The sequence below is a fragment of the Eumetopias jubatus genome, unplaced genomic scaffold (assembly GCF_037043125.1).
Source record: "Eumetopias jubatus isolate StellerSeaLion01/CBP00866 unplaced genomic scaffold, mEumJub1_p1.0 scaffold_6, whole genome shotgun sequence".
Lineage (NCBI taxonomy): Eukaryota > Metazoa > Chordata > Mammalia > Carnivora > Otariidae > Eumetopias > Eumetopias jubatus.
In genome coordinates, this window is record NW_028274812.1 from 113,428,633 (window position 1) to 113,454,196 (window position 25,564).

The window sequence follows — 25,564 nt, forward strand, 5'->3', positions numbered from 1 at the left end:
GGCGAAGGCTTAACTGCATCCCTGTTAGAGACTTTGAGCCAGAGGCATGCAGCTCAATTGAACCCAGATTCGTGCCCACAGAAACTTCAATAAGAATGGCTGCTTTCAGCAGCTAAGTTGTGGGGTCTTCTGTCCGCAGCAGTAGGGAACTCATTCTCCTGGTTTCTAGCTCCTTCAGGGGAGAGCCTCACTCAGCTTCGGTGCTTGGCTCGCCCTGAGGGCTCAATACGTTTGCCGACTTCAAATGGACTGCCCATCCTCACAACAGATGGAGATGAACCAGGAGCTCAGGAGGGCACAGGTGGGACTAGAACGCAGGGCTGCCCTCCCACGCCCATGCCAACCACCTTCAGTGGCTTTCTGCACCAACTCCCCACACCTGTCCCTAGGGGGTGCCTCTCTCAGGGAGGGAGATAGGTAAGAGTGTGCGTATCAAGGTGTATGGACACAGATGTGAGTGTGTGGTGGGGGGCTCCGTGCATATGCATGTGTGGCTTTAGGGGGGGTCTCCCCCAAGAGCACGTTTCCAGGGTGGAGCCCACTTCATAGCCTTTCCTGTCACCATGATCCATGTCCTCAAGAGCAGCTCCTGAGTAGCTGGTATGCCTAGAACTACAGTGCAAACAGGGGATGGAGGAAGAAGAGCAGCTGATCAGCATTCTTCATTGGATGTCTTTCTCCTTGGCCACTTATTTTCACACAAGCCAGACCTCTGAGCATCCATGATGCTTTAGTAACAGGCCTTCATGAGACTGCACAAGGGACGGGTGGCTTCCAAAGGCCTCAGGACATAGCACAGAGCTTGCCACATAGAAGATACTCCGAGAGGATGGAAGGAAGGAATGAGTGGAGCAATATATCGATGAGAGAAGGGAAACTCTCCAGGCAAGAACCTGCCAATTCCCTGAGCCACGCACACCCATGGAAACCTCCTTCTTGGGCATCCCCAGCCACCTGCGTCCTTTCTCCCTGAGACCCCACTCAAGGACTGGGGAGTTCACTCATGTTATCAACAAGACCCTGCGAACTTCATTCATTCATCAGCCTCTCCTTAACAAAGCCCTTTTAAAAATGCAGGCACGAGGGCTCTGCCACATGCAAACGTGACATACTTCCTGCTGGCTGCTTAGAAAGTCAACAAGACAGGCTGGAGAAAAAAAAAGCCCAAATTAAGTCACACAGAACTGGCCCTGAGAAGTAAGGATTCCCTTGTCCATCACTTGCCCCACCCCCGGCTCCGGCAGCCTCTTTGTGGTAGGTTATGGGGGTACCCTGCTGCTGGCAGATGGCTGTGGAAGCTGACGTGTCATTTGGGGACTCCCCAACTGTGTCAGAGTTTTCATTTTGATTCTTCTGCTCACATGTGAAGCTAAAAGTTGTTTCTAAGCACCCCAGCGTGGGCTAGGTCTCCTGGCCCCACAGCTGAGCTCTTTGTGGATCTGGCTGTCCTCTGTCCTTGCCCCTCTGTCTCTCTCTGTACATCCCCATCCCAATTCCTCAAGATAAGGGTGTTCTCAGGGGGAAGGAGGGTCCCCCAGGCCTACCCCAGTGCCCCCACTGACCTTAAGCCCTGAGCCGCGGCATGGGGTGGTGGGAAAGGATGGGCACTCCTCCCCCATTTCCCATTCAGAAACCTCTAGGACGCCATGTGTCCCTACCAAGCCTCCACCAACCACCCCCGCTCCTCTGCACACATCACACTGTCCCTCTGATTGTTCCTGCCCTCGGGTCGCCATGGAGACAGGAACTAACCCTGCTGATGCTGTTTCCCAGAATGGACAGACACGATCCCCCACCCTAAGGACAGACTTCCCAGAGCTCCTCTCAAAGAGCTAACCCCACCCACCCTCAGTTAGCGGCAGGGCTCTCCAGCTGCCCCCTGCCTGGGTGACTGCCCTAGCCTGGGAGGGGAGGAAGGCAGAGCAGAGAGGGGTGGGGCCTGTGGGAGGAGGAGGGAAGGGTGGAAGCAGGGAGCGGGACACAGAGGCCAGGCCACCTGCCCACCTGCGCAGAGGCCTGAGCTTGCTCAGCTGGGCCTTCAGGGGACTACAGAGACAGCACAGGACAGAGAACTTTCCATGACGGGCAGCAGGGGCCCAGGGCCTGGGAGTCAGGAGGCCTGTTTCCAGTGCTTGCTCTGCCTATAAGGGTCTGCCCTCTCTGGGCCTTGGTGCCTTCAAGATACTGATGGCCCCCTTTAGAGGCCCCCTTCTACAGTGGGGCCATAGAGAGCCAAGTGAACGAGGGATAGCAGCAGAAAGGAATGTAGGGGGGGGACAGGGACAGGGAGGCTGAGAGGGCCAGACAACCTGTGCAGGCTTCCTGAGGAGGCGGACTGGATGGGGGACAGCCTTGCAAAGGCTCAGGGGCAGGAACCAGCATGAGAGGGGGACGTCATGTGGCCTTGACTGAGGCGGTAAGTCCCCGGAAGTCGGGGTGGCCTTGGTCAGAGCCTGAGGCCGCCGAAGGACGGAACGACTGTAGGGAATGAAGGAATGAATGGCAAGCCCAAGGTGGAGGGCAGGGTCCTGTGGTGGGGACAGGGACACAGGCAGTTTGGAAAGGTCCAGAGGGCAGGGTTCTCTGGCTCCGTCCCAGGGGGGCTCCCGTGGGCCCCTCCAGAGTAAGCACTGTTGCATCTGTTTTCCCTGTCGTGGGGTGGGGGCTGGGGGACTGCCGGTGGGGGGGGGGGGTATCAGCCCCTGTTCTCATCAGAATCCCACGTGGCGAGAGGCAGAAGCACAACCAGAAATGTTCCAGCAAAAAAAAAGACACAATGGTTCTCTGCAAACTTTTTTGGCTAGAACATTTCCAGCTGGGCTCCAGGCACATCCGCGGTCCACCCTTTCCTCAGCGGGCTTCTGGCTGACCAGCCCTGCCCCGCCAGGCTCCTCTGAGCCCTCCTCTTCATCATCGGGTGACAGAGCCACAGCCCCTCAGCGCTCACCTCCAGACACCCTACCCTGAGGCCCAGGACTCTCCATTTCCCTCAGGGCCTGGGTATCAAGGACTGGGTGCGGGGTTCCATCCCTAGGGGTCTCAGAAGTAGAAGTATTTGAGGACAGTGCCGTGGCCGCCAATGGTGCGTGTGGTGTACCTGGCCAGATAGGGGGGAGGCCTCTGCTTCCATTAAGTGGTTAGGGCTATGCAGGGAGGGGAGGGTAACCACAGCACCCTGCAGAGAGTCCTATGCCCAGGAGAGACTTATCCAGTGGGCCGGGCCTGTTGGCCCAGCAGTGTGTTCTGAGTCCCAAGCTGGCTTCCTGGGGGTAGGCTGAAGGCAGTAGTTCTGAGAGAGGTCAGGGTCTCCCACCTCCCAAGCCACAGGTTGGGGCAGAGGGGCGCGTGAGCCGAATGGCAGTGGGCCTTACCCCAGCCTATGCTCAGATAGAGCCTGAAGATGCGCTGCTCGGAGAAGACAGAGAAGGCCAACAGCGTGTACAGGTACACGCCCTCCACCAGGAGCCAGTAGTAATTGGCTGCCACGCAGTACTGCATGAGCAGGAACACCAGGCGGCAGCCCAGAGAATCCTGGGGGCAGAGGAAGGGTCCCCAGGGGACAACAGCTCTGCCCCCTGCCTCTCTTGACCCCCCTCCCCATCCTGCCCCAGCTGCTACCCTACCACCTTGAATGCAGGAGGAGAGAGCTAATGCTTTCTTGCCAGGGCCAGTGCCAAGACCTTGATCTGCTCTAGCTCACTGAATCACTATCGTGGGTGGGAGAAGCTAATATGATCCCCATTACAGGTGAGAAAACTGAGGCGCAGAGAACTTAAGTGACTTGCCCCAAACTCTACAGCTAGTAAGTAGCAGAGCTGGTAGTCAAGCCTGGGTCCGTTTCCAAAGTCCACTCCTTAGGGGCAGGGAGAGCGTCCACCTCCTTAGCCTGGGGGCTCCCCAGGGTGGACTGCCTCTCCCATCGGACTGGGGGCTCCCTGAGGACCAGGCGGAGCAGCTCTTGCCTTTTCTTTGTGCCAGGCCTTGGTGGGTGGGGAGAGGCTGGCCTTCACTGACTATGCATCCCTCTCCAGGCCCCTTCCTGAACACGTCACACACCTGGTAGGAGAGGAGCCCATCCCACTGGTGCTGCTGGGGGGCCGTGCTGTACATCCACTTGAGGACCGCATCCCTGATGAAGATGGACAATGCTCGCAGGATGAAGGATGCGAACAGGTTCAGGTGGATGTAGTTCCGGGTACAGTACAGGTGTCTGTGGGAGAAAGCAGGACTCCTTTCTGGCAAGATGGTCAACGGGTCTGCTCCACAAGCCTCAGTTCTCAAGCTGATGGACCCCTCAGGCATGTTTCTGCCTCTGGGACTGTGTCTTTTCTTCCTCTGAAAATGCCCTTCTTCCTCACAACCCCCCAAATTCCCTGGGTCCAGTATGTAAGTCCTTTCAGGTGTGTGGTCACGGACACCGTCCATCCACACTATCCTTCCCTCTACGGCATCGGCTTTTCTGCAGAGTCATGTGTAAGCTAAGTGATTCCTGTATGAGGACCACTTTCCCCAGTGGAGACTTAGCTTTACTTCCTGAGGGAAGGACCTACCTCTCACATGCCTTGAGGTTGCCTTACAGAGGCAGACAAGCATGAAGCACATGGTAGGAATTCAGAAAATATTAGACACAATTTCAATATCCTTTCAGGTAAAAACGCATAGCCAACTGCAAATACAAGGGCATTTCTGATAAGGGCTATCTACCCACACCGGGAGCAAACATCATTCTTAACTGAGAAATTTTATAAGCATTGCCTTCAAAATCAGGAAAATAAGGATTGCCTAGCCTTACAAAGCTATTTACCTATTCAACATCGTAGTACAGATCCTGGCCGCTGGAAGAGTGCAAGGGAAAAAATGAATAAGAAATGGACATAAAGGAACAAAATTGTCATTATTCATAGAGGCGAGAGTATCTTCATAGAGAATCCAAGATAATCTACACACAAATTATTAGAATTGATAGGAGAGTTCATCTAGCAATATTACTGATGTGTGCTTATATACAGCAGCAATAATTAAAAAGTAAATTCTAAAAATTCACTTATAATTTTTTTAATTGACTACATGGAAAAAAGTATAACAGAAGATGGGCAAGATCTCTACAGAGAATATAATAAAACTTGCTTAAAATTGCTAGAGAAGACAAAACCCCACATTCATGGATAGAAAGACTCACTATTTTGAAAGTGGCAATTCTTGCCACTGTAATTGATAAATTCAATATAGCTATACTAAAAATTCCAACAGGGTTGGTTTTTTGTTTTCCTGGAACTCTCAAAACATGTAAAGAACCAAGGGCTAAGAACACTCCAGACACTCCTAAAGAACCACAAAGTAAGGGCCTTTACTATAAGAGAACCGAGATTGTCAATGAATTTACAGTAGGTAAGGCCCCTTGGTATTGACAATTGGACAGATAAATAGACCAGTGGGCAGGAATACAGATGACAGAAACCAACCCAGGCAAAGACAACTCTTGCTGCATGGCAGATTAAGCACCCTAAACCTAAGGGGGAGAGGATGAGCTATCATAAATGGTACTGAAGCAATTAACTCGACGTATATATGGAAACAATAAAATTAAATCTCTTAATTTCACCATTGACAATAATAAATTTCAGGTGGATTAAAGAACCAGAATGAATGCGCAAAACTTATGACCCCAGCATAAATAAAGATTTCTTAAACAAGACCATAAAGGAATTTGGTCTTTGGGGAAAAAATTGATAGTTCTTTTTAATCAATTGGCAAAATCTATCTTTATCAATTAATAACATTTACTGATAAATTTTATCAGTAAAAATGAATACACTGATATGTTCCCTTTCATTAAAATTAAGGACTTCCATGTATAAAAGACACCATTAAGTGAGTGAAAAAATAAATCACAGATTAAGAGAGGATATACCCTGGATTAGGACCAAGAATATGTAATCAAAGGCCAAAATAATAAAGAAGAAGCCAAATGAACCAATTAAAAAGTAAGCAAAGGATGGGAATAAGTGATTCACAAAATGAAACATACACAAATGCTTAATCTCTCTAGGAATCTGGGCTATGCAAATTAAAGATACTTCACACACTTCAGATTAGCAACAATTAGGTGAAAATAGTAAATATTGGTGAGGATGTTAAGCAAAGGGAATTCTCATCTATTACTGGTAAGAGGGCAAACTGGTATGACCACTTTGGAGAGCAACTCCACCTAATAAATTAACAAAAGCACATGGTGTTCAGAGCAGGCAATTATACTCAGAGGTATGTGCCCCTGGAGAAATGCACAAGGGGTCATAAGTAAGAATGTTTCTTGTAGCCAGGTTTGTAATTCAGAGAAGGAAAAAAAAAGGGAAACCTCAAGTACCCATTGAAGTGACAACAAATAAATTGTAACATGTTATACAACGGAGTGACAGTTAAAATAAATGAAACAGAACTACCTGTATCAACATAAATGAATCTCACAAAAACATGCCACGCCAAAAATAACATTGCGAAAGGAGATGTATAACATGCCATTAAAAATATGCAAGACCTGCAGCTACATATTTTTATAGATACTACAAATGTGGCAAAGTATAGAGATGCATGGAGATTATAAGTAGCCCCTTTGGGGGTTCCCTCTGGTTGGGGGTGGCGGGCAGTGGCAGGGAGGGCCCCCCAGGGCAGCGTGACTGTGCTGGGTATTGAGTGCATGAGTGCTCAGTATCAGCCACTGTATTTTCAGATCTCTGAAATACTTCATAATACAAGGGGGGAATATTCACTGAGTGAATGCATTTATTAAGCACTGACTGTGTGCCCAGCACTCACTGTGCCAGGTGCCATGGGGGCAGCAGGAGGAATGAAGCCTGTCCTGTTTTGCTGGCTGATAGCCTGAGGTCCCTGCACTCAGAATCCCTCCCGACCTTGAACCCAGCTGTCCCTCCCACGCCCCCTCCCCACATCCACCCCCACCAAGTGCAGAGGGAGTGGAAAGAACATGGGCCTCTGGAAGGAATGTCTCGAGATTAGACGTAGGAAGACCTTTTCCATGGCGCTGATAAGCTCCAAAGTGGGCAGAATCTTTAAATCCTTGAGATCTTATCTAAAATCATAAGAAATTCCTGCTTAAGCTTCGCATGCTCGCTAGAGAGGACGTCCCCTAATCCTACACCCACTACTACGGTTTGGGGATGTGTGCCTTGTGTATTTCATGTGTGGTATTTGTCTTTCTTTTCTGCAGTATTCTTGGCATGCTTTTACAGAGTAGAGATTAGACCAAGTATACAGTGTCTTATCCTGTGTTTTCAGCCTTGTATGTGGGGAGGGAACAGCCTCTCCAAAGATCTCTTAAGAGAAGAACCTGCAGCACTGTCACTCTAGTTTGGTGCTCCCTCATCTACTGGGGACAGAGCGGGGAGCTGGGATGAAGCAGCCCCTCCAGGACCCCCACTTCTTACCTGAAGCTCAGGAGGATGGCCGAGGCGATGACCAGAGCGGAGAAGGATAGTGTGTAGCCCACCGTGTAGATGATGGAAAAGGACAGGAGCTGTTCCTCTGGGGAGTGCTGTGTGCACATGAGGGATACCGTGCACATGAGGCAGCCCACGCCCTCCTCTCCCACATCCTTCCTTCCCCTTTCCCAGGGGACAGGGACAGAGGCGGAGCCCCGAGTCAGGCTGCACCGGGGACCCCAGAACTAAGAAGGAAAATAACCTATGGCCATGGTCCTTGGATGTCTAGGGCCTTGTCGGGAGGCCAGTGGGGCAAACACACATCACCTCTGCCCAGCAAGCATGGTGTGCAGAGCTCCCAGAGGCAGGGGCATAGACCAGATGGCCGCAGACCAGCCCACCAGATGCCCAGGGTCCCTGCTCCACTGATGCCGGGACCCTGCTACCCCTTGCTGCCTCAGAGCCCCATCTTCAACTCACTCTCTCCCCTCGCTTGGACTCCTCGCACTCTGACAGGTTCCTCCAGGGTGAGCTGGAGTTCTCCTGGCGCAGCCACAGGCCCTCAGCTGTGCAGAATCGATACACACGGCCCTGCAGCACTGGGCGGAGAGACGCAGGGGCTGCGCCTTGGCCCGACGCCACAGGCCCCTCATTCCTCCCCATCCTGGGGGCCACTCCTGCTCCCCCAGGGCTGACCTTCAGGAGTTAGCAACACCTCTTACACACACACACACACACATACACACACACTCACACACACACTCACACACTCAGGCCCTCCTCTCTTGCCATGTGCCCATGTGGCCCAGGACAAGAAAGGCAGTCACTAAGGGCCACCCAGCCCCACCTTCAGCCTTTCCTCTTGGCCACCCTGGGATGCAGTCTGATGAAGCCATGTTTTTGAGATGAGACAACTCTAGCCCATTTCCATGGCCTGCTTCTAGCCTCAAATCACACTGCTGACAAGGTCTGGCGCTCACCACCTGACAACTCCACAGACACCCACTGTGACTTCTGATTTTCAGGACTCAGGCCCTGCCTCCCTCCAACACTCCACAGACAGGACAGACCCTGGAACAGGTGGGTACAGAGCTCCTGAGAGGAAGGAAGAGACACAGCCCTGCCCTCAGGGAGCCCAGTCTGAGGGGGAGACACAGCCCTGCCCTCAGGGAGCCCCAGTCTGAGGGGGAGACACAGCCCTGCCCTCAGGGAGCCCCAGTCTGAGGGGGAGACACAGCCCTGCCTCAGGGAGCCCCAGTCTGAGGAGGAGACACAGCCCTGCCCTCAGGGAGCCCCAGTCTGAGGGGAGACACAGCCCTGCCTCAGGGAGCCCCAGTCTGAGGGGGAGACACAGTCCTGCCTTAGGGAGCCCCAGTCTGAGGGGAGACACAGCCCTGCCCTCAGGGAGCCCCAGTCTGAGAGGGAGACACAGTCCTGCCTTAGGGAGCCCCAGTCTGAGGGGAGACACAGCCCTGCCTTTAGGAAGTCCTAATCTGATGGAAATGACATAGTCTTATCCTCAAAGATGGCCTGATCTAAAGAGAATACAATGTTGATGATAGAGGCACAGCCCTTGGAGACCCTCCATTCAAAGGGGGAAGACCCAGCTCCTCCCTTCCATGGGGATGTTGGGGATACAGACTGCCGTTGGAGACCTCCTGGTCTGAGGGGAGGGAGAGATCCAGCCCCTGTCCTCAGAGAGCTCCCAGTCTGAAGGAGGAAGCACAGTTCCAGGCTTCAGGGAATGAAGATTCTCACAGAAAAAACAGTGCTCAGAAAGTAATAACATAAATGCAAACTAAGAGAGCTCAAACACAGGCCTAACAGAGCTGGGGGTAGGATGTTCTCTATGCCCATTTACATCAAGTCTGCCTTGCCCCACTATCCCCCTACCCAGGGAGGTGGGTGGCCTGGGGCCCCCGGTTCACTGTGAGGTCATGAGAGGGAATGAGGGGCTTACTTGTGTCTGGGAGGAAATGCCTCATTACCTCTCTGGAGGAGAATGTAAGTCTGACCCCAGGACCAGGAAACCAGGGTCAAAACAGGGTTAGGTTAGCCCAGGGAGATCAAATAGGGAAATGAGCCAGGATGAAATTTAAAAGATTTAAAAATTCTAAAGGACTAGAAGATTTTAAGGACCAGCTCTGGGATGAAGGTGCAGTGGGAGGGAGGGAGGGAGGGAGAGAGAATGGAGAAGCGTCGGAGGCCCTAGTCAGAAGTTTCCAGGTGGAGGGGTAGCAGTAAGAACTGTGTGTGGGAAGAGACTCATTCGCATGTGTGCATGACGGGAGCATGATGGGAGCATGACGGGAGCCCGGCAACCCCCGAAAGGGCCCAGCAGGCACGCAGCCATCTAGACCGGGGGTCTGTCTTACAGTTCACAAACCACCGGTCTGCCCACTGTGGGTATGTGTCAGACACCTGCAGGGCCTGTCAGTCAGACCCTCGTCCTTCCTTATCACCGACCCCCAGTCACCCAGTGCATCCTCCCTGTTCACTCTTCTCCTTTCTCCCACTCTTTCATAAACAAGACCTGAACCAAGGCCCTCTTCAAGAGAAAGAGGTATCTGGAAATATGGTAGGGTAAATCACCTTGCAGCATCATTGCTTCTAGAAAAACCTGCATTCTAAGAGACTTTACCTGGAAGAGAAACAAAAACCTGAAAATCAAATGGCGGGACTTCCGGCAGTGAGAAGAGCCGAGTCCCAATGCCCCTCAAGTTTGTTTCTGAACAAAATCAGGCCAAGACAAAGGCAGAGAAGGGGAGGCAACTGGAAGGGCTCCTCTCAGGCCCCCATTGCCATTCTCATCTGCTGCATGGATGCCTGGAATTCTTCACCAGGGGCTGAATCTTCTGAAATGAGGCCAAGCCAGTCTTCAGTGGCGGGATAACCTCAGAGCAGTGATGGGGATCTGAGCTGATCCCATAGGGAGTGAGACTGATGTCAGAGCCCTCACTGACAGCCCATTCTGATGACAGCAAGGGCAGAGAGAGGAGGCAGAGGGTCCAGGGGAAGGGAGAGGACATGGCACTGGGGCACAAATCACCTAACTGCCCATTTATCTAGGCCTTAGCCCACAGCAGGGTGACCCTGATAATACCCTAATAATATCACAGCTAACACAGGTGCACCCACAATTGCTATTCCCTCCCCCACATGCCCCTTATACAGCCTCTCTGCAAGCTACACACTGACAATATCAGTTTCTTAACACCTGCTGCATGCCTGACACCTTTGAACATCACAACCACATTACAAGGAAGGCACAGTTAATCCCATTTTATGGATGAAGAAACTGAGCCTCTGAATGGCCAGGTGACTTGCCCAAGTTCATCCAGCCAGGAAGTAGCAGAGTCAGGGTCCGGACCCCCAGCTCTTTGCCTTCAGAGGTCAAAAGTTAGCAGCCAAACTCACTGCTAACAGTCAACAGTGGCCGTGTGCCATTTCTCTGCCCTTCTTCTGGGCTTGGGTTTGCTAACACTTCCAGCGTCCTCCCAGCTGACCCTCTGGTCAGTGTGGATCCCTGGCAGCGTGATCCCATAGGGGCCATTCTTGGGCCCTCTGTGCAGGGCCAGCTGGGAAGATGGGGAGGGGTACATGCCCAGATGTGTTACTGGCACCATGTCAAGGGATCACTGCATCCCTGAGAAGCTCAGGGAGCCCATGAGAGTGTGTCTGTCAATTATCCTTCATTAGCGGCCAGTATTAAAAGCCAGGGCTCATTCTTGGCCAGGCCTATGATCCCCAGATGCCCATCTTGGCTAGAGGCGGGGTGGGTCCGGGCCCAGCCCTGCTTATCAGCTCAGCTTTATCTGGCCCAGGAACCACTGGTAAATCACAGCCAGGGGCTTGGCTCTGGTTTTGTCAACACCAGGAGGCCACCGGCCGCATGCCAGGAGGCCCGGGGATATTTCATTAAGTCAGACCCTGGTGCTGGAAATAAAACCCCCAATTAAACACTTCCCCTCCCGGAAACTGCAGCGGCGTCTGTAATCAAGCTAACAGCCGCCCTTCCACGTGGATGCAGGCTCTCAGGGCTGTGGAGAGCTGCTCATGAATCCATTAGCTCCTGCACCCTGGCAACAGCAGCGGGGCTAGCAAGGCCTACTGGGCCCCAGCTGAAAGACCGGGAAGCTAAGATTTGCGGAGGGGCGTCCCAGGCCCTCCCCGCCGTGGTGGAATGAGGGTCAAAGGCAGGGCTGGAACTGAAGGCATCAGCTTGGGGTGGGGGGCAGGGGTAGTGCGTCAATCATGGCGCAGGACGAGGGCTCAGGTTCTGAACTACCCAGACCCAAGTTCAAATCCTGGTTCTGCCCTCCACCAGCCATGGGACCTCGGGAAGACCTTGCTGGGTCTCAGTTTCCTCATCTGTAAAATGGGAACCATAATGGCGTCCCAGGTCTGTGGTGTGAGGATTAGGAGGTAAAGCATGGGAAGTGCCTGGTGCATAGGAGGCCTTCAAGACACGGTCACATTGAAAGCCCTGCTGCCCCCCATCCCAATTTCTCCAGAAGGCACTCTTTCAGTGAGGTTGGGGCTGGAGCAGGGCACCACCTCAGCCACAACTCCTCCGGGGCCAAACTCCGCCCTGGTCTCCCTGGGGCAATGCCGGCCTGCCAGCCTACCCAGAAAGCTCCTGGGCTTGACAAGACTCAAGGGAGGCACCTGTCAGTTTCTGAGAATTGTGAGTTATAGGCCATTTTAAAAGCATTTTATGACTTTCCTATAATGAGAACTAAACTAACAAACAGGTACAGATCAGGAGGAGGTGCAGCTAATGAGACTGGAATGATTTGTAATGAGCAGATCAGCTGTTTGTGGGTAAACGAGGCTGCTGGATGGCCCTCAGGCGGCAATGGGCTCTCAGCAGCCACTCAAGCCTTCTGGTTCACAAAGTCTTCTTAACGCCAAGCATCTCCTTTGAATACGTTCCTTCCTTGACTCATCTGCTTCTGCCCTCTGGGATCCCAAATTCTGAATTAGAGGGCTCAGAAGTCAAGGGTTTGGCTGGTGTCCCATCCCTGGGATGTCGTGAGGCTCTGAGGCCCGAGGCCCGGCCCCATCTCCAGGGGATGCCCAGCTGTCCTCCCTTCGTGGAGGCCCTCTCCCCCCACTTCTCCATCTCCCTATTCTTTCAGACCTGGTGCTGATGTCCCCTCTCTCTGGAAGCCTTCCTGATGCCACACCCCAGGCAAAAGAGGGGGCTCTGACCTCCCTCAGCACCACTTCCTGGGCCGCTGAGCTGACCTCTTCAGCCCCATGGTGAGGGGTCACCCCCTTCTCCTCAACGCACACACAAGCACACTCCTGAGGTCTCATTGGCACCCCTATCTCCTGACACAGACCTAACCCGAGTGTCTGGTCATTGTTTTAAATTTAATTCTTTCTCTGGTCACACCTTCCTCTGCCTTGCCCTGCACCCCGGAAGACTGAACCCTGTGGACAGCATCACTTGGGCTCCCTGCCCTCTAGGGGTTTGGCCAGTGGGAGGAGCAAGTAAAAGGCAGGAGGGCCCCTCTGTGGCCACAGCCCTGCTGGGTGGCCTCTCCATCACCATGACCTCCAGCTGTCATGGAGGCCCCAGAGCGCCATGCCTGCTCTACTCAGGTCTAGGAATGCTAAAGCCTCCCCCTTTTACAGTCCTTGGTTGTTTTACACACCTTAGTGGCCCCTTAACCCTGCCCCGTCTCGGTAAGTGGCCCCTCCATTAAATTCTCTTCAGATTCCCAGCTGGGTGTGTTTCCCGCCAGGACCCTGTCTATGACACCCTGTTCCTTTGCCCCATCCCTAACTCAGACTGTGAAGTTTCTCCATAGGCCATTCTCCTCATCAGCCCAAGAAAGCTCCAGCACTGCCCCCTTCCTGCTTCCACATGCCCTGGTGGGGGTCAGGGAAGCCCCTGGGGCCAGCCGCTGCCAAGGGGGCCAGCAGGACAAGCAAGAGACAGCAATTATGCTGTGGGAGCCCACGGTGGGTGGCTCTGCTGGGCCCTAACTCAGGGAGAGGAGAGAGAAAGGCAGAGTCGGTGATCCTGAGTGTCAGAAGGGAGAGTGAATTAGCTCGGTGAGTCGGGGTGGGGGGAGAGTGGAGCCCGGCAGGGGGCCTGTGCATTGGCCAGTATCTTCATGGAGAAAGCAATAAAACTGTGTTCACTCATAAACGGGCACCACCAGGACCTATTTCCTGCTCAAATAAAATTAAAGGTGATGGATGGAGCCACAAGGGGCAGGCAGAGCTGGGGGCAGCTTAGTGCTGAGTGATGGGCCCTGTCCGGGGCCTGGCTCCCTGGGGTCTAGAGGCCCAGCCCAGGCTGGCCAAGCAGCCAGTCCCAAAACTCTGGGAGGCAGGGAAAGCCTGTGGATTTGGGGAGGTGGGGCAGATAAGTAGGGTGGCTGGAAAAAATCAACAGCAACTGTTTTTCAAGAACCTGCAATCCTCCTAATACCCTTATCACCTGGCTTTATGCCGTCGCCCAGGTGAGCGAGCGGAGGCACAAAGAGGCCCGGGCATCTGCTGAGGCTCGCAAAGCTGCTCAGAGCACCGGCAAGCAGAACCATTAGATTGTGGGACTCAACTTTTTCATTTGTAGGGAGAGAGCAGGCAGCTCCCTGCCCTCCCCTGGAGCGTGCCCAGCCAGCAGACCCAGGCCACTCCCCAGTCTTCATGCGCAGAGCCACACAACACAGGAACATACACATATGCACACCCATGTGCGTGCATGTACACTCAAGGGAGGCTCATGCAGCAATTTCACACACTCCGAACCAGACTCTGGAATGGATTCCTGGGTCTCCTACTCTGTAGCTTGTGAGCTTGGAAAAGGCACTTGGCATCTCTGTGCCTCAGTTTGCCCCTCTGTAAAACGAGAGCATAATCAGAGTCCTTGCTCATGGGATTATTGTGAGGAGTAAGTGAGTGTAGGGATGTAAAGTGCTTACAACAGGCCAGAGAAGTGCTGTGGGAGGGGCCACTGATCTGCTCTGCATCTTACTAGGTGGGTGCCTCTCTCCAAGCCCAGGCTCTCCCTTGAGCACCTTGGGGGGAGGTGGGTATACTGGGAAGACTGGGAAGGAAAGAGCCTCCTTAGCACCCCTGCTTGAGCTTCATCTGACCTCAGTCCTTTGTTTTGAGGGGAAGTCCACGTCAGACCTTGCCAGGGGCCCTGATGTTCCACTAAAGGGCCACATCTTCCAGGAAGACTGCTGGTTTCCCACATTGTGACCTCATTCTCACACTTGCTTCTGGGCCAGCTTCTGCTTGAAGGCCCCTTCAAGGCACAGGGGTTAAAAGCATAGTCTGGGTTCAAATCCTGACTCTACCATTCACCACATCATCTGAAGCACGTGGTTTATGCTTTTTGGGGCCTCAATTGCCTCATCTGTACAACAAGCATAACCATGGGGTAGTTGTAAAGAGTAAATGAATACCCTGCTTTTAGGGTAAGACTTGGCACATAGTAGGTAGTCAATAAATATTAGCTATTATTATTATTATTATTATTATTATTATGAGGGTGTCTTTTCTCCTTTACTGAGACTATGAGCTCCTTGAGGCAAGGATGCTTGTCTTGTGTTAAACTCTCTGGTGTCCGGGACAGTTGGGTAGCAGTGGGGGTATACTGACTACCCCTCCAGTCAGAGCCCCGCCTGCAGCCTCCTTAGGTCCCTGCATTCCAACGACATACCTTTCCCAGTGCAGGGTGTCCCTTGCAGGCAGGAGTGAGCTAAGGAGGCAAGCCCACTGGGGAGAGACAACCCCACCAATGTCCTGATCTCTCATCCCATCTGTATTCATCTGAGCAGTGAACCTCTGAGGGGTCAGGAGGCGGCTGGGTACCATGACGAGGGAGGGGGCACCTACAAACACACACACATACATACACACACACACACCCCCACATACGTACATACACACACACACACCCCCACATACGTACATACACACACACACACACATACGTACATACACACACACACACACACACATACGTACATACACACACACACACACATACGTACATACACACACACACCCACATACGTACACACACACACACACACACATACGTACACACACACACACACCCACATACGTACACACACACACACACCCACATACGTACACACACACACACCCACATACGTACATACACACACACACACCCACATACGTACATACACACACACACACACCCACATACGTACATACACACACACACACCCACATACGTACATACACACACACACCCACATACGTACATACACACACACACACACCCACATACGTACATACACACACACACACCCACATACGTACATACACACACACACCCACATACGTACATACACACACACACACCCACATACGTACATACACACACACACACACCCACATACGTACATACACACACACACACACCACATACGTACATACACACACACCCACATACGTACATACACACACACACACCCACATACGTACATACACACACACACACACCCACATACGTACATACACACACACACACACCCACATACGTACATACACACACACACACACCCACATACGTACATACACACACACACACACCCACATACGTACACACACACACACACACCCAGAGACATCATTGCTCTGGGTAACCCCCCAACCCTAGTAGCTGTTCCCACTTGGCTCCTTTCCTGACCACTGGATGGAGGGGGCTTACATGTCTCTCTTAAGCCAAACCCCACGCTCTAGCCCTCCCCTCCCACGCCAGCACAGGCCCTAGCCTAGATTATACTTGATGCTCCCTACTGCCCCCTCCCGGGGAAAGACCCGCAGACAGACACCCATTAGAAGGCCTAAAGACCTTCTGGGGCAGGGAGGGCTGAGTCTGGGCAGAAAGGCAGCCACGCTCCCATGCTACCCCCACCCCCAGCCTCCTGGACACAGGGGGAAGGAGAGAGGACTCACCACTGCTAGCCCAGGGCAGGTACCAGGGGCAGCTGACATTCACGAAGGAGCCCGGCAGCCCGTCTGGCCAGCAGGCGTACTCGTCGAAGGTCCGATTGCAAAACAGGCCTGGGCGCGGGAGGAGGAGTCTCTGAGTCCCCGCCGGGCCTGGTAGCGGCACTTCCCCCCCACTCCCACCATGGAGGCTGGCAGGGCCGAAACCTGTGCCCTGCTAAGCTCAGCTGAGCATTTACCATATGCCAAGCACTCTTCCCACCCGGCAGGTATCGTGCAAGGGGACTCAGGCCCTTAGCAGCTGTAGAACTTTGAGCAAGTTACTTAATGTCTATTTTCTCATCTGTAAAATGGGGTTGATCCCGAGCGCACAGGGCCTTTTGGGGACAAACTGTATGTTACGTGGATACCCGTGCATGGTATGTAAGTGCTCAATAAACAATCCCTATAGGCCTATTCTTAAAGTATCCGTCTCAGATGAGGGGGAAACGGAGCTCATGAGGCTGGAATAACCTCCCTGTGGTCACGGCGCCATGATCACAGGGTCAGGATTTGAACCTAGGCCTATCTGGATCCAGTCTCTGCCCTTTAGCACACCCCATAAAGACCTCTGAAACAATTATTCCTATAAATATGTTGGTTGGGCCTCCAGCCCTCCCTCCCCACCCCCCACCCCTGCACAGGCCAGGAAGTGGGAAGGAAGGCAAAGAATGGAAAGGCCAGGTCCCCACTCCTGAGAGGCTCAAGGAGGAATAAGATGGCTCCCCAAGGCCTAGGGCAGATGTGGCATCCCAGAGAGGCAAGCGATACCCAACCATGGCTTGCGGGGTGGGGAGTGAGGTGGGGCTTCAAAGTCTCCTGGGAACTGGTTGGTTGAGGGCCCCACCTGGCCTCACCTGTGGCTGGGGGTGGAGCCTCGGTCAGGAAGCGCTGACACTGGTGTCGGTATTCTCGCCATTTCTGCACTGTCTCCGACAGGGACACAGGGGCACCCTGTGGGGGGAGGGGAGAAACGGAAGCCCCTTGGGTCCAGCCAACCTCTCTTTTACCCCCTGCCCCCACACACTTGGTTTCTCCATCTCCAGGGGACCTTAGAACCCCAACCCCCCCAGGCACTGGCTATGTCTGAGAGGGAAGAAGGGCAAGTCACTGCCACAGGGGGGCTCCAGGTGGGTGTTTTTACATCTTTATCACTCCCGACAGACAGGTGCATGGCTTGATTTATAAGTGGCCAGCAACTGTCTACAGAAATGATGCTTTTGGGAAGGGAGTGAGTGAAGGGGGAGGGGAGGGTGTCTCATTCATGGTCTCCTCTCACCTCACCTAGAAGGCAGAGTTCCTGAGGGCCCAACACTTCATGACTGCCACGGACTCCTTTCCCAGTGCTCAGTCAACCTGCCCGCAAGGTTCCTGCACTTTCAACCATTCTAGAAGAGGACATGCAGGCCCAGAGTGGGAAAGGGACTCAGTTGAAGTCACACAGCACCCCAAGGAGCAGAGCTAAGGCTAGGACTCTGAGTCCCCCAGAACAAGGACCATGATGAAGTATTGGAGGGCATGTGGTGTGGTGGGATTTAATGCTATGGAGCCTGGTAATGCTACATCATTAACATCTCTCCTGAAACATGCAATGGTTATCTGGGAGGCCAGTAGGACCCCCCCCCCCATTGTCCCTTTCTAATGTAACAAGAGAGATCAAATATTCAGCTCAGCTTCTACCAAATGAAGAAGTCCTGAGGACTTGGGGTCAGGAAAGTTCCAGAACAGGGAGATCAGGCTTGGACCTGGATGGGCCCCTTTCTGTGAGTAAGGAGATATGAACCACAATTTTTAGATAAGGTAGACACAACAGGCTTTTTAGCACAGAGACCCAAGCAGACCCACCCACATGAGAAATGACCCGTCTGAGCATTTTTATTCACTTCTTTTAGATATGTCTTGGCATGGTGTTTCTTTTTTCTTTGTATTTTTTCTTGAACAGGCTTAAGATTATAAATACTCCTCATTTGGAGGCTGCAGATGCTGAAATGACCAGGGAGCCCCTTGTATAAAATTTAGGGCTTATACATAATTTAAAACAAAATTTCACTTTTTGAAATCACAAAAATATACACAGGTGCTGAAATCAAAATAGCTTCTTTTTAGAAGCTTGCACCCTTGACTTGTTGATGGTGCCCTAAACATATGCTGGATCTGGTTTTGGGTAATCCTGCCCCAGTTTAAGCTGAGTCACAGTTTATAGGGCACCTCCCATAAAGACACAGGTTGTCCTGTGCTCATCCCTGTCCACATAGGAAGCGTCTGGAAGGGGACCAAGCTTGGTAGCTTGGTAGAGCCCCAGCCATGTTCTGAGTTAGGGTGCTGAGGCCACAGGTGATGCCACCTGAAGGAGCTCTTCTGAGGGCAAAGGTCAAGTGATTTGTTTTAAAAAACAAACAAATAAAAGAACAAGGAGTAAAACACAACAGTACTGAAGGCAGTGTCCTGATTTTAGCTACATCTGAAGGGTCAGCAGAATTTTCACTAGGGCCAGTTGGATCAACCCCACTCCCCACCCTGTTTCCTTCTACCCCCAGCCCCGTCCCCAGTGCAGCAGCTGGTGGTAAAGGGGAAGAAAGACTAGAGAGAAATCCTCCTCGATCTCCCTTTCTAGAAGGAAAGCAGTAGGGAAGCAAGGTCATGGTCACAGCTGGGAAATAGGGCAGGTGTGTCTGGGGCAGGGCATGGGTAAAAGGAAGCCGATGGAAACTGGAAATCTCAGAGTGTGGATAGGAATGAGGTTAAAGGCTAAGGACAGCACCATGATGGCCAACATGGCCACAAACACTCCAGGGAGGTTCAAGACAGAGGCAGCCCTGTCACTGCTCTGAGCAGAGCTTCTAATATAAAACTATCTTCAAACTAGGACTCCCTGAGGGTAAGGCTATATCTCCCCGCTCAGACTGGGGCTCTCTGAGGCATGGCTGTCCCTCCCCTCAAACTGGGGTTCCCTGAGCTCAGGGCTGTGTCTCCCCCTCAGACTGTGTCCCCCCGCTCAGACTGGAGTTCCCTGAGGGCAGAACTGTGTCCCCCCTCTCAGACTGGGGCTCCCTGAGGGCAGGGCTGTGTCTCCCCCTCAGACTGGGGCTCCCTGAGGGCAGGGCTGTGTCTCCCCCTCAGACTGGGCCTCCCTGAGGGCAGGACTGTGTCTCTCCTCAGACTGGGGCTCCCTGAGGGCAGGGAATATTTCTACCCTGAGATAGAGAGCTTCCTAACAATCTGCGTCCTCTCTCTTCTTCCCACACCAGCTCAGGGTCTCCACAAACTCCTCACTGCACGCCCCCCTCCCCACCCTGGTACCTACAGCACAAACTACCAGAACCTCTGGCCTCTCCCCCATCTGGTGTTTATGGAAGCCATATTGTGCCAGGCTTTGGGAGGTGGTGAGGATGAAGGAGGTGGGGAACACAAAGAGGAAAGACAGAGCCCTGGCCTGAAAGAGTCCCCAGGCTACTTGGGGGTGGGTGGGGTCAAGGGCTTATTAGCCGGACGTGACAGAGAAAGCAGGAGTGAAAGCGCTGGGGTGGTTGGGGCCAGGCTCAGTTTAGACTCAGCCCTGGGGGACTCTGGAGACTGTGAGCTGGGGGAGAGACTGGGTTAGCAAGAGTGGAGGGTGGGCATTTCAGCACGATGTCCCAGCAGGGATGAAGATGCAGAGGTGGGGACGCTGATGCTCCTGTCAGCAAAGAAGGCTTAGGACTGGTGTTCCGGAGGAATTTCTGGGCCGGGGAGAGAGCATTGGCCAGGACTGGGGTAGATATGAGGCTCTGGTCTGGGACAAGGCTGGTGACCACCAGTAAGCAGGGCCCAAGTGCTCAGGTAAACGCAGTAACACAGTGCAGGGTGAGCCGCCCTGCCTTTGGGCTCAGATCCAGGCCCAACCCTAACTCCCCCACAAATTAAGTTTGTTACCTTGTGTAAGAGTTTTAACTTCTAGCCTCAGCTTACACATGTGCAAAATGGGAATAATAATAGTCTCTATTTATCCCCTCCCCCAGGATTGTTGTGAGAATTTAGTGAGTTAATGTTTAGAAGGGCCCCTGGCACATGGAAAATGTGCAGCCAGTGCAGCCCTTCCCAGGACTTCTGCTGTTCACAGGACGGAGTGGACAGGGCAGCCTGGCCTCCTGGGGGTCTGGGCGCTACTCTTCCCTCACTTCCAGGATCAAACTCCCAGGAGGAAACAAACATATTTTCATGCCAAGGACCGATCATCCTGTTCAGTGTGTGGCAGCTTCCAGCAGCAAACCCACATGGGGATGCTCAGGACTCCATGCCCATGGTCAGGGAGCTGTGAGGAGGGGCAGGCCCCATCCACCGGCCCCCAGCCCCATTTCACCCTCCTATGGCATGAGTCCCTGCTCCAAGCCTGCTGAGGTGGAGCTGCCAGTGCTGGTGATGGGAAGGTCACAGTGGTGGAGACAGAAGGGTTGGCCCAGAGAAGAGGGCAGCGGTGGAGGCTACGGGGCTGGGTGAGGGCAGGTTGGAAGGTTTTAGAATCGGGACTTGCCAGGGTTTGTGAGATCTCCCTGAAGGGGATGAGGGGATAAAATAGAGACGATGCCCAGGTGGAGATTATAATAAGGAGGGGCACCTCTCAGATTCAGGCGTTTCAGGAGGAAGCAGGAGGTGAGAAAGAGGATGCCAGGAGGGAGTGGTGTGCTGGAGAGAGCACTGGACGGAGAGCCACAAGTCCTGGATTTAAAATCCCAGCTCTGGCAGTTAATGTGGGATTGATAGGATGCACTTTAATCCTTTGGGGCCTCGGTTTCCTCATCTGTAAAAAAGAGTTACTGTACAGATCCAGCAACATAAAGCAGGTGAACATCTTGAAGAATTATCCAGCCCTGTACCGGTGGGCAGTGTTAGAAGGAAGAGCAGACAGGGAAGGATGCCGATGCAGTGGATGCTCTCGAGGTGACGGGCTTTCCAGTACCCCAGGAAGGCGCTCCGTCTCCAAAGACTGGCTGCCAACCTGAAAAACTCCTCCTGCAGTTTTATTTCTCAGTGTGCATAAGTTCTTTCCTTTTCTGGGAACCTTTTTGATTGAGGGAAGGAGGAACAAGACCTTGGCCTCTCTGGGCCACCGAGGTGGGAAAAATGGGAGAGGGCCCCAAAGAAGAGAGATCCAGAGACAACTCTGGGCCCTCCCAACTGATGCGGCCCCTATTTTCCCCAGCAGCTCCTCCCCAGACCCCCAGCCTCCTTCCTCTCTGCCCCTCTCCCAGAGCCCAAACCATCACCCTGGCCCCTGTGCCCAGGAAGGGCCGGGCTGCCAGACCCCTGGCTCTTTGACCTCATTATTTTTTTCTGAAGGGCTCCAGAGATGTGAGCAGAGGGCAGGGAAAGGAAAACTGACGCACGGTGCCGTATGCTCGGGGACCCTCACATGGATATACTGTCATACACATTATCCCACACACCGCTGAGCACATGCTTACATACTGAGACATGACACTCCCCCCCCCCACAGACTGTCAGGTATGCACTCATGCTGAGACATTGCCCCGACACGCGCACACACACACACTCCTTGACTGACATATACTCAGCTCACACCGTCACACACATGTACACAGAGAAACACACATTCTGTCATATGCATGCTCTCTCTCACCTACATGCTAGCACATACTGGCAGACACCCATTCACACACAAATCTCTCTCTCTCTCTCTCTCTCTCTCTCTCACACACACACACACACACACACACAGAAACCTTCCCATAGACACAGTATCACACATGGTGTTGCAAACACATATACACCGTCGGATACACAATTGCATGCTGAGATGTTTCACACACAGTGACTTGCACACCAACAGACCGCCACACACAGGATCACACACAAACACACAGAGAAACAGGGGCTCATAAAACCCACATCCTCCTCCCCCTGGTCTCTCTCTTTCTGTGTCTCTCTACCTGTCTCTATCTCTGTATCCCTGTGTCTCTCTATCACACACACACACACACACACACACACACACACAGGAATCTGCCTAGGGCCAGGCTGCAGCTAAGGAAGGGCCTGTTTTTCCTCAGAGCAAGGAATTGGAGGGCAGGATGTGGTTTCTTGGCGGCTCCTGTCCCGGCCCCCACCTGGGATCCGTGTCCGGGAGGGAGCCCAGCTCAGAACAAAGTCCACGCTGACCGCTGTGCACCCCGGACTCCCTCCGCCCTTCACTAGCATGCGGAGGCTCAGGCCTCCCACAGCCCCTCTCCAAGCCCTATTCTGCCCTGAAGAAGGCTTCCAGATTCTGGAGGACAAATGGGTCAGTTAGTTCCCCCACATGCCTAAAGCTGCCATTTCAGGGTTCCAGGGTCTCAATCCTCTCCACAACCGTCTGTGGTAGAACTTGTGATTCCTGTTACAGATGAGGACACTGAGGTTTGGGATGGTCACTGTCCTACCCAAGATCACCAGCTAATAGTAGACCTGAGATTTGAACCCAGGTTTGGCTGGTTCTAATTTTGGGTGTCAGAGGCTTGCCTGTCTCCTCATACATAGACCAATGCCCTCCCAGGGCTCCTGGGGAGGTAAGGAATGGGGGAGGGGGTGGTCCTTCCAGCAACAGTGAAGGAGTGGCCTTGGCCCCCTTCTTTAGAGGTCAATTCAGCCATCCCCCGCCTGCGAGGAAGCTGCTTCCAGCCTAGCTAGACCTGACGGTGGACAGCTTACTCTTTTGTTCTTCCTTCTGGGAATCGGGTATCAGGCACCAGCCCAGCCCCTCACCTCTTTCTCTCTGTTCCTGAATGACAGGGTCATCTTGCACAGGAATGCTCCTTTTCTGAGCTTTTGTCCCCCATCGATGACATGGAGGGAGTAACTCTAGTCTTGCTGACCTCATGAACAGAAAATAGAATGCAAAATTCACCCATTTTTTAGAGTTTTCTACACGGGCATGAGGTTGTGTCACAAGGACCGCAGTCTAACCTCAAAGCCCCAAAGTCCCTTTGCTCATATCTCTGTGGTGGCCAAGGGTGCTCAGTGCCCCCCTCCCCCCAAGAGCATCCCCTGAAGGCTGCACCCTCTCGCTCAGAGCCTAGTTCCTCTGGCCCGGCTTGGCCCTCCCAGGCCTGTTATGGCTTCAGGATAGTCGGCTTTTGCACAGGCCCAGGGCTGAGCAGTGAGGGGATCAGAAGTAAGGGCAGGTTCAACAAGCCCCATTCCTCTGGGAAAAGGAACTTTGGGGAGAAGACAGGCAGCCTCCAGAACCTCTCCTCTTCCCTTAATCCAAACCAGGTCTGCAAACCCGGCCTGGAGCAGGATGGGAGGAGGCCGCTGGGCCTTTCACCTCCACCTAGTCCCAGCCCCGAGGCAGTAAAGGTGAACCAGAGGGGCGGTCATGCTAATGCATCTGCAGTCCTGGCTCCTGAAAGATGCCAAGTACACCAGGGAAGTCAAGGCCTGGTGAGGGATTGGGGGAAGGTGCTAGGGAAGCAGGGGTGTCTCCTGTGGCCAGGATCAGTAGATGAGCTGGGGGACAGGGAGAGGGAGGGAATGAGTCTGGAAAAGAATTTGGGGGCGGGGGGGCTGAAAATGGGCTGTCACATCTGTCCACATCTGGATTCTCAGCCAGCTGGAGTCAGCCTTCACCAAGGCAATGGCCCCTCATCATGCCCCCCCACACCTGTGCTGGGACAAATTCCAAAGCCTGTACAGGTCCACTCCCCAAAGCTGTCAGTTGTTTAGGTCTGGGGGTAGGAACAGGAGGCAGTAGGAAGAAATAGTTCCCTTGACACCGGGCAGGCCAGCCAAGCCTGCGCCTCCTCTCTGCTCTAGTGTCTCACAACATCTCTGGACAACTCCCCACTCCACCGGCAGGCTGGCTACAGCCCCCAGCCCAGGAGCCTGGACCCCGGAAAGGCAGGGAGGGCAATGAGAGCAGCAGAGAGGGGCTGCAGGGGTCTATCTGTGGTCCACTGGCCAGTGGCATCCAGGGGACCAAGGTGTCTCTGAGTGTCCCAGTATGTGTTCTGCTATATGTTGTCAACCAGGTTAGTCAAAATGGGGGGGGGGGGGGGGGTCAGACAAGTGTGTGAGGGGACCTGGCTGCTTCCAGAGGAGCAGGGAGCCTCCTACGTGTTTGCCGCAGGGGCTGGGAGGGGGGGGGGCACTCAGGTTCCGTCCTGGAGGTCAGAAAGAAGGACAACAAGCTGCCACCGCAAGGTCCCTGGGGCTATGAGTCAAAGGCTGTGCTGGGGGGCTAGTGAGGGGGGACTGGAGCTGGTGTCCACACCCTGGCCCTCTCTGTCTTCCCGGAGCCTTCTCAGGGTCTTTGACGAGGGAGCAGGGTGGGCTGGGGGCAGGCACCGCAGGGAGCGCTCAGGGGAGTCGTGGGAGAGGTGAGGTCAGCGAGCCAGGGCCGTGCCAGGGCAGCGGGCACGACGAGTCTGCGAGGAGCAGGAGTTGGCAAAGTGGTCCGGGGCGATGCGGCGCAGAAGTCAGCGCAGGGCGGCCGCGGGGCAGCGGGTGGCCTGGGCGGGGGCGGGGCGGGGACGGGGACGGCCAGGCAGGGAGCGCCTCGCGGGGCTGGGACGGCTAGCCGCCGTCCGAGCCCCCACCTCGGGTCGCCGTCCAAGCCCCCGGCTCAGGGCGCCCAACTCTCCAGTCCCTACTCCCCTCACCCCCGGGGCTTCGGTTCCCTCCGCCTGCGGTCGCGGAGTTTCGCTCAAGTCCCGGGCCGCCCCTGCCGGGACCCCGCGCCCGCAGCCCGTGGCCCCCCTCCTCCCCCCCTTCCCCCGGGGGCCGCAGGTCTCACCTGGGGGCGGGGGCCGGCCCTGCCCACCGCCCCGAGCAGCAGCAGCGCCAGGCAGAGCGGGCTGGGGGCGCGGGCCATCGCTGCCACCTGCGGAACCGCGCTAGGCGACTGATCCCCGGCGGCCGGCGGCGCCGGGGGAGGAGTCGGCGCTGGGCCGCCCCGCCCGCGGGAGGGGCCGGCGGGGTCCCGCGTCTTCCGCCCCGGCCGCCCCGAGGCCTCCCCCCAACCTCCCTTCTCGCCTGTCGATCCTGGGCCGGGGGCACCGGGAGCTGAGCTCTGGGCGAGGACCGCTCGGGCTGAGGAAACGCAGGCGCCTGCCACCAGCACCCAGCGCCGCCGGTGCCCTCCCTCGCCCCCCACCTCCACCCCC

At 54.2% G+C, this 25,564-nt stretch overlaps 1 protein-coding gene across 1 annotated transcript in view; it reads right to left on the reverse strand.

The window, feature by feature from the left end:
- Window positions 1-25,272, reverse strand: part of GLP1R (glucagon like peptide 1 receptor) — a 32,855-nt gene extending 7,583 nt beyond the window's left edge. Inside the window, exons 1-7 of the mRNA XM_088024364.1 lie at window positions 25,195-25,272; window positions 17,285-17,381; window positions 16,395-16,502; window positions 7,917-8,035; window positions 7,443-7,549; window positions 4,057-4,210; window positions 3,372-3,531 (exon numbers count right to left, since the gene is read on the reverse strand). Coding sequence (XP_087880490.1) covers window positions 3,372-3,531; window positions 4,057-4,210; window positions 7,443-7,549; window positions 7,917-8,035; window positions 16,395-16,502; window positions 17,285-17,381; window positions 25,195-25,272 — 823 coding nt within the window. The remainder of the gene's footprint in view (window positions 1-3,371; window positions 3,532-4,056; window positions 4,211-7,442; window positions 7,550-7,916; window positions 8,036-16,394; window positions 16,503-17,284; window positions 17,382-25,194) is intronic.
- Between the last annotated feature and the right edge of the window lie 292 nt (window positions 25,273-25,564).